Here is a 9,244-nt window from a genome sequence, read left to right as displayed (position 1 = left end):
ATGAATTTGCAGAACGAAATTGGAGCTAAGCCTGGGCAGGGCTCGGTGTCACCTGGGCCTCACTTGGCGGACTGAATAGTGGTGGTGCCGTCCAAGCCGTCGGCATTAGAAAAGCCGGCGAGTTGGGAGTTGGGTCTGGCTGAGGTGGGGTTTGAATTGAGGTCGACGGAGGAGATGGGGTTTGAATTGGGATCGGTGGAGGAGGTGGGCTTCAAATTGAGGTTGGTTTGAACTGGAATTGGGGTTGGAGAAGATGAGAGAGGGAGAAGAGAGAGTGGCAAGGTCTGAATGGGCGGAGCATTTATGGATTTTCTGGAGGCCATGGTGCAAAACCCCAATAGCCACAAACAATATGACTACGAAAATGAAGATCCTTGTTGATTTTCCCACACAACACGTTTTTGTATTTCCTTTTCTGGGTTCTGCCGTAGAGTCTGAGAGATGAACAGAGAGAATGGTGGGTTCTGTTCTGCCCAGGCACAGCACCACCCCCATCACCAAACCCAGGCATAGCACTACCCCGTTACCAAACCATTCGAAGGAACTTTTTCGACCCTTTTTTGACTTTCTTTTCTTTTAATTTTTTTTTATATAAAAATTTTCTTCTAATTTTTCTTACATTTTTTAACTTAAAAACTGGCCATGCAGGTCACGTGATTAAAATTTGGATGGACATTCGAAAAATTAAGAGCGAGTCCCAAATTGGCCAATTTCATATAGTTTAAGTTCTTAATTTACCGAAAAAATTGTTTAAGGGGAAAATTGACAATTATGGTATAGTTCAAGGGGCAAAACGACAGTTTAGCCTAATTTATTTGAGGGATCTTAAAGGAAATAAATATTTTATTGCAAGTACAGATCGTTTGGACCATGTTGCTTGCTCGATTTATTTGAGTCACCATATTCCGTGATCAATATGTTTGCAGGTTGCAACAACGGCGGATTCTTTGTGTTCTACGCCTTCAACACATATTCCTCTCTGAAGAACGAGAAAGTACCAAATGAATGCAGAAGAACAAGCAGGTGATCTTGAGTCACCCTTGATTCCATTTGCAGATCAAGAACATGACTATCAAACAAGAAAAGGACAACAGCTGACCCGAGATGAGTTTTTCGTGGAAGTGAAGAAGCAGCTGTTGTTAGTAGGGCCTCTTGTGTCATCAAATTTCTTGTTGTTTTGTATACAGGTTGTTTCAGTCATGTATGTTGGTCATCTCGGAGAACTTGCACTTTCAGGTGCTTCCATGGCCACTTCATTTGCTTCAGTAACTGGTATCAGCTTGATGGTAAGATGGCTTTTCCTATTATCAAAAAATAATATACACACATATATTATATATCTATATAGTGTGTGTGCGTGTGATGTTTGAATTGTAATGCTTATGTTGTGTTCGATAATAATCCTAGTCTTCATTTCCGTCTTATTAATTTGCGGATTAGATTGGAATGGGAAGCGCATTGGACACATTTTGTGGCCAGTCCTATGGAGCAAAACAATATCATATGCTTGGTATACATATGCAGAGGGCAATGATTGTTCTTTTGCTGGTCAGCATTCCTCTTGCAGTTGTATGGGCCAATACAGGCTTCATTCTTGAATTTTTGGGTCAAGATCCAGAAATATCTGCTGCTGCCGGGGAATTTGCTTGTTACATGATACCAAGCCTTTTCGCTTACGCAATCCTTCAATGTCATTCTAGATTCTTGCAAACTCAGACCAATGTGGTTCCCATGATTGTTACCACAGGAACTGCAACTCTGCTACACTTGCTTATCTGTTGGCTTCTGGTATACAAGACCAGCCTTGGATATAAAGGTGCGGCTGTGGCAAACTGCATCGCATATTGGATCAATGCATTGTTATTGTTTCTTTATGTCAGATTCTCTCCCTCTTGTAAGCACACATGGACTGGATTCTCAAAGGAGGCCTTTCATGGAATTCTCAGTTTTCTTAAACTATCCATTCCTTCAGCTGTAATGATCAGGTAACCTTTTGAGATTTAAAATGAAATAAGAAATGTGGTCATTCGAAATTTCACAATGTGAACTTTACTATCGTTGGTTGATGGTTTTATGTCTCTGTGAACAGCTTAGAAATGTGGTGCTTTGAAATGATGGTCCTCTTATCTGGTCTTCTTCCTAATCCAAAGCTTGAAACCTCAGTCCTGTCAATCAGGTTTTCGTTTGACCTTAAGCAATGACAATAGAACAGTATCAATTCTAAGAGCTGTTATTGACACTCAAAACAGTCATCGTGCACTCTCCCCCCGGTGCAATTTCAAATGAGCCCAGTGTTATTTTGAAATGCCAATGACAGCTCCCAAAATTTTCATTGCTAAGTAATAAAAACTGAAGGAGAAACACTGATTACTAACCGATTGTGACATATTCACACAGCCTTAACACATGTGCACTGACTTACATGATCCCCCTCGGACTGGGTGGTGCAGCAAGGTGAGTTTACGGCTACATTAAGTTTCATATTTGTCTTTATTTTGCATATTTTCTAAACAATCCTTTTCTATTCTTCTATTATTTTCTGTTAGCACAAGAGTTTCAAATGAATTGGGTGCTGGGAAACCACAACTAGCCCATCTTTCCGTATGTGTTACACTCTCCATGGTTGTTACTGAAGGCATTGTGGTTGTTGCTGTCATGATATTGGGTCGAAAAGTTTGGGGCTACTGTTACACCTCTGATAAAGAAGTTGTGGAATATGTTGGAGAAATATTACTGTGGGTTGCAATAGCCCACTTCTTTGATGGAATTCAATCTGTTCTTTCAGGTCTCTGACATTTTTCTTCAAATACTTCTTCCATCACAGTATAATTTCTCATTTGAATCTGGGTTTGCAAACCTTTTGTGTAATAGGCATTCGAAAAAAAAAATTCATGTCAGGGCATCCTCTGTGAAAGATTGAAATAACTTTATTAGTTGCTTGTCATCTTATAATTGATTGATTGACAAAATGTTACTTCCAATTACAATTTCAGGTGTCATAAGAGGAAGTGGGCAGCAAAAGATTGGGGCTTATGTTAATCTTGGAGCTTATTATCTTATAGGCATTCCTATCTCAATTATATTAGCTTTTGTCCTGCACATTGGAGGGAAGGTAACCGGATGTTTCTCCCCTGCTCATTTATTTATTCAAATTTATATTCCACATTCTTAATCTTCCATAGAAATATATATATATATATATATATATATTTTTAGGATTATACTTTGGCATATTAATTTCAAGTCAACATGTTCTTCACAGGGTCTTTGGATTGGAATTACTGTGGCTCTGTTTGTGCAAGCAGTATCACTTTCAATCATAGTCACATGCACTAACTGGGAAAAAGAAGTAAAGTGCCTTGCCATGTTCTGTTTCATGTATGAATCAATGCTACATTCATCTCATACTCCTTTTTCATGCCTTCTGTAGGTGAAGAAAGCTTCAGATAGAGTGCACAAGACAATGGCTGTGACGGATGCAGTATCGTAAAATAGATGCAGAAGTCCTGATCATATCTGGATTGGGTCCTTAAGAGAAAAGAAAGAACGGAGTAATTAATGAAGGATCTAGCCCTTATTTGTGTGCCTAATGATGTCCTCGGTGGAAGACATTTCAAGCCGTATCAGAAGCCGAAGGCGACGAATCTCAAATTACTAAACATTTGATTTGTATGGCTTGGTTGCCAGTTTTGGCATCCTCAGAATTTCCCAAACCTAGTGTTGTTGCATTTTCAAGAGTTTAGACAGGGTATAGTACTCTGTAATTACTTCGGGAAGAAAGAAACAAAATGAGGTCTTTTTTTTGTCAAAGAACAGCAGGTGTTTCCAGTCTATTAAAAATTGTGTGAGTTCTTACAAGAGTTAGAATACCACCTCCCACCCAAGAGTCCAATTTCTTCAAAATCAAAATTTGAATTACTGATTTTGTGTAGACCCTACTTATATTTTCATTTCTTTATGTGGAGTAAACACCGGAGTAATATGTACACTCCATATTTTGATTCCGATTACGGATTAATAAACATGTCATTAATTCATTTTCAATTAGTTTTGAGTTGGATGCTTACATTCTGATATAGCATTCGAACATGCTATTCACGTGTTGGTCCTACATCCATTGCCAATTGATTTTGGGTTACGGGCTCACATTTAAATACTCCCAATATCTCTAACCTCATTCTTCAAGTCTTAATATTCATATGCGTTCTTCACTAACCTATTTGGCTCTTTTATGTATACTTTTTCTACCGCCACAGTTTGTTACTCCTCCAACCCATTTGAAACTTCTTTTTTTCATCACTCATCTGTGCCTTTTTATTTTACCCTTTTTCTTGTACTAGTGGTTTCCAAATGTAAGTTACCAAAAAAGTTAAAAAACAAATCAATATCAACTTAAAATATTTAAAAAAATAGAAATTTATTTATTTATGACAAACTTTTCAAATGCATAAAAATCTTGGAAATGACAAAAGAGCTAGCTGTAGAGCTCCATATGGATGCAGAAACTGTTCATATTCCAATGCACATTGAATATTGATGCACGCGTGCATGTAAAATCCGAATTATTCAATGGAGAGGTACGTTAACCGAAGGGGCTTTGGCTAATCAGATATGGCAAATTCCAATTAGTAGTATAGCTTTGGAGCAAAATCAATTTCGACTGCAAAAACTGTTCATAATGTCGTTCTTCCAGTTTGTTGAAGTTGCATCAGCAATAATTGCCCCAGTTGCCACTGTTGTTACCGTAGTTTTACCGGTAACTGCCCCGGTTGTCGCTCCCGTTGCCGCGGTTGCTGGAGCTGTTGTGGGTGCTGGGGTTGTTGTTAATAATGTAGCCAAATTGCTAGGGCAGAAGTGAAGTCGTTTAACTTTTTTTTATGGGGTTTTGGGAATAGTACGTTGTCTTTAATTTTCTGTCATGTTAGTATATGTACGTTGTCTTTAATCTTTATTATGAAATGGTAATCTTATGAAGGTTTGTTTGCCCGTCTTTTGCTCTTAATAGATTGTTTTGTTTGCTTAGCTAGTTGTAACTTGGTTATCTCCTTGCAGAAACCAATTCAGATAATTTACTTGTGGATGTGTCTTTGAACATTTCTCATAAGCGCATCGTATCTCTTGAAGCCCTTCCAATTAGAACTATGAATAAACAAGGGTTCCTCCAGTCTTTCCAACCATTGCATGCAGCAAAGTAATATTTCAAAGCCTATACATGCAGCGACATCCAGCTGAAACAGTAAACACTTTGCTATAAACAATTAATACGTACTGGAAATGGGTTGGTTTCGGATTTTCAAGAAGATTGTTGCAGCCGCGCTTTTTGCTCTTACAAGATTGATGGTTCGCTAATGGCTCATTTTAGAATGTGTGGATGATAATAAAGATGTCAATGTTCAAAACTCATAAAAAATGACAGCATCCAGAAATTCTACGAATGCAGAAGAATGCTTAAGTTTATGCATCGAGAATGTTGCTCTTCTTTTTATTTTTAGTAAATTGAGCTTAGACCCATAAAATTCATTTTAAATCACCTACAACTCTTGTTTTTAGTTTTCTATTTAAAATACCCAATTTTTTCAAATAATACCCGATGACTAGAATCCAACTAAGCAAGTTACCTATCTAATATAACTTAAAATATGATTTATTGTATTTTTAGGATTCCAAAACTACCCTTATTTATAAGTTAATGTGTTAAAAGGGGGGGGGTGTAACTATTGACACACGTTGAATTTGGAAAGATCTTCAAATAATTGTAATGGATGTAGGAATGAATTTAGAAACTTATTTGAAATTACATATTAAAGTATTAGTAATCTATTTTTGAATTAATGTTGTTTTCCTTTTATGAATTATACGACTAGTATTCTATTTTATTATAGTTTAATGAATAATAGTGTACATTCTAATTATGTTGAAAAATAATTTGATAATCTATTTATTATTATTTTTTTGAAAAACATTTTTTTAATGAACCTATTTTTTCTCTAAATAAAGCACCTATTACTTGTTTTATCAAAAATAATTTGATCATCTTTTTATTGTTTGTTTTATGAAAACAATTTTTTTTAAATGAACCTATTTTTTTTCTCTCCAAATAATGTACATTTTTTTTTCTCTAACAATGTACCTAGTAAAACAATTTACCTAGTATAATGAACCTATTTTTTCGCTAAATTTTGTATCTATTTTTTTCTCTAAATAATGTATACCTAGTAAAACAATTTACCTAGTATAATGAACTTATTTTTTTCTTCTAAATTGTAATTTGCTTCAATATAAAGGACTTGAATAAAAAATTCTTATAAACAATTACTTAAAATACCGAATTCCACATTAACTGAACGAAGAAAAAAAAAATTGTTATTCAACCCAATATGCAATTGGGATGAGGAAACGTTCATGAATCAAGGCCCAAGATATTGAATATGATCATTGTGGCGCCAGCCTAGGTGTTATCAGTAATTGGAGGCACTATTTTCATTATGCCTCCAGCCTTGGTATTACAAAAGTTGTCACCTGTAGTCAGAAACTGTTCATATTCCAATGTCCATTGATGCCTTAGAAGAAATAAACGACTTTAATCGAGGTGCAATAACCGAAGAGAAAATTTTGTCTAATTAATCCGAAGCCCTTCCAATTAGAAGTATAAATAAACAAGTGTCCTCAAGTCCTTCCAACCATTGCACATGCAGCAAAGTAATATTTCAAATCTTAATACGTACTGGAAATGGGTTGGTTTTGGATTTTCAAGAAGATTGTTGCAGCCGTGCCTTTTGTGCTGCCAATAATATTGTCAGCATTTTCGGTACCAGCTGCTGCCCCTCTTGCTTCGGCTGTTGATGCTGTTTCTTCTGTCGCAAATGTGGTGCTGCAGCTGATGTAAGGGGATGAATGTAGGTTCTCGATTTGCCTTGTGTACTGGGATTAATATATGTTTTGCTTATCCTCAGGGAGTTGAGTATGTAATCGTGTGGTGGTCTTTATTATTAAGTTTTATTATGAAATAGTATTATCTATTTTTACTTCGCTTTTCTCTTACAAGATTGATGGTTTGCTAATGGCTCACTTTAGAATGTGCGGATGATAATTTTTTTTTTGGTCTAAACCATGAGGTGGTCCTGGATGGGCCCCAACTATGGGTGGCACCTTTAAGCCTTAATCACAACCCAGACTAATCCCCACTCACACCGGGTCGGCCCGTAAGGGGTAAAGTGTTGGCCAAAGTGGTGACTCCGTACGAGAGCAGGGATCGAACCCCTAACCTCTCTTAAGGAATGAGAGTGCCGAACCACTCACACCAACCACCTTGGTTGTGCGGATGATAATTTAGCTTAACGTGAAAGTCATTTTTCCTGAACTACAACCCCTGTTTTTATTTTTGTTTGAATAAAATCCTGTTTTTACTAAATAAAACTGGATGACTAGGATCCAACTCGCCAAGTTACCTAATCAAGTGCAGAATCGATTTTATTGTACTTTTTTTATTCTTAAAAATATCTCCAACTAAGCCATTATTGCATTTTGTATATTAATGTATGAACCAATATAGAAACAAATTTTAATTGGATTATAACTGACACACGTTGAATTTGAAAAAATCTCCAAATGGATGTACAAATTAATTTGGAAACTTTTTTAAAATTTAACAATAAATTCATATTAACATACCAAATGGGTTTACTTAATATAAAAATATTTTTTTAAAAAATTATTTATGAAGTATATGTGATTAATTATCTATTATATTATTGTTTTATAAATATAGTAGCATACATACATTTTTATATTGAAAAAATAAAGTACCTATTACTTCTTTTACGACAAATAATGTACCTAGTATGAATTTACTTATTATTCAAATAATATACCCAACTTTTATAAATGCATTTTGGATATAATCTATCTAATAATTAACTATTCTCCAATAATATTACTTGTATTTTACCTATTATGGGTATATCGTAGGTATATTAAAGCCAGCACATTTATAGGTGTATTGTGAAAATAGTTTACCTACCCAACTTTTATAGGTACATTGACTATTATGTACCTAGTATGAATTTACCTAACTCAGGAGGTTAGGAGGGAATATGTGAAGTAATTTGATAGTAGCCCATTATTTATGGGAGTGGAAACATAAAAATGCAGTGAGATATTATTTATTTGCCTTAATTTGGTGATTGAAAAACGATTAGCAACCAAATAAAGATCTAGTGGCATGTTTGTAAATAAATCAACCTACATGGACAAATTTTATCATAATTTAACATTAAATTTTACTTAAAGATTTTATTATTGGTGGATTATTGTTTTGAGTTTTTAAATTGTAAGGGCCTATTTTAATATGACCCAAATATAATTACAGCAGGGTCTTAAAAAAAAAAAAAAAAAAATCTCTCTACTTTGAAGAAAGAAAAAACCCTAGGAGCCTACAGCAGTCACCGGCCCCAAAGAGGGCGGTGGCTTCCCACTCGCCCTCCCTCCTCTTATCATCTCTTGCCCTCATCCCCTCCAATATGCCAATAAACTGAAGCTATTGAACTATACGTGCGATTGCAAATAAAACTGAAATTAAATTCAATAAATGCCAAAATAGTTTAACAACCATTGCGGTTGCTCTAAGCATTAAAATTAGAGAGCATATTTGCTACCCGTTAATTGGTGGTGAGTATTAGCATTTATTTTGGTTAACAATGGAACACGAGGCCCCAAAAAAAAAACGCACGAGCATGTCATGTCAACAACCTTTTTTTGATTCCTCCAAAAGATTAACTTCAGCTAAAGGTCATTAACCAAATTAAACGGAAGATACAGAAAGTTTTTTTAATTTTTTTTTTCCCGCATAAGTAACAGAAAAATAAAGGAAATGGACTCCTTTCAATGCAAAGCAAGATCAATGGAAGATATAGAATCCATAAGATCAGAAAGTTTGTTGCGAGTTGAAAATCATCAAATCTTTCTTTTTCAACTCGTACTAATATCAAGAAATAGTCAAACAAAACGAAACCTTTGATATTTTACAAATTCCTCGAGAAGTTTACGTTCACCTAAAGATATTACGAAAAAGAAATTCCAAAACCCTAATATTATTATTTATTCATTATCACAGCAACCAAATAGCCAAATCAGGGAAACCCGATTTTGTTTTTGTCGGAATATTTATTAGGATCCTAAAATTAGAGAGCTTTTTTCCTATTAAGGATGGTGAGTATTATCACCGCATTAAATAACGTTAAAATCA

The 9,244-nt window shown here is 35.2% G+C and overlaps 1 protein-coding gene across 1 annotated transcript; it reads left to right on the top strand.

The window, feature by feature from the left end:
- Positions 1-3,767, top strand: LOC110752513 (protein DETOXIFICATION 16-like). The gene is made up of 8 exons (XM_021953184.2): positions 1-1,286; positions 1,441-1,985; positions 2,090-2,176; positions 2,398-2,454; positions 2,547-2,785; positions 2,994-3,112; positions 3,263-3,349; positions 3,431-3,767. Exons 1-8 carry the CDS (start codon positions 1,002-1,004, stop codon positions 3,488-3,490), a joined length of 1,479 nt encoding a protein of 492 aa, XP_021808876.2. The 5' UTR covers positions 1-1,001; the 3' UTR covers positions 3,491-3,767.
- Positions 3,768-9,244: the final 5,477 nt, after the last annotated feature.

This window comes from Prunus avium, chromosome 1, assembly GCF_965620075.1.
Source record: "Prunus avium chromosome 1, drPruAviu1.hap1.1, whole genome shotgun sequence".
NCBI classification, from domain to species: Eukaryota; Viridiplantae; Streptophyta; class Magnoliopsida; order Rosales; family Rosaceae; genus Prunus; species Prunus avium.
This window is presented reverse-complemented; position numbering and strand designations above follow the sequence as displayed.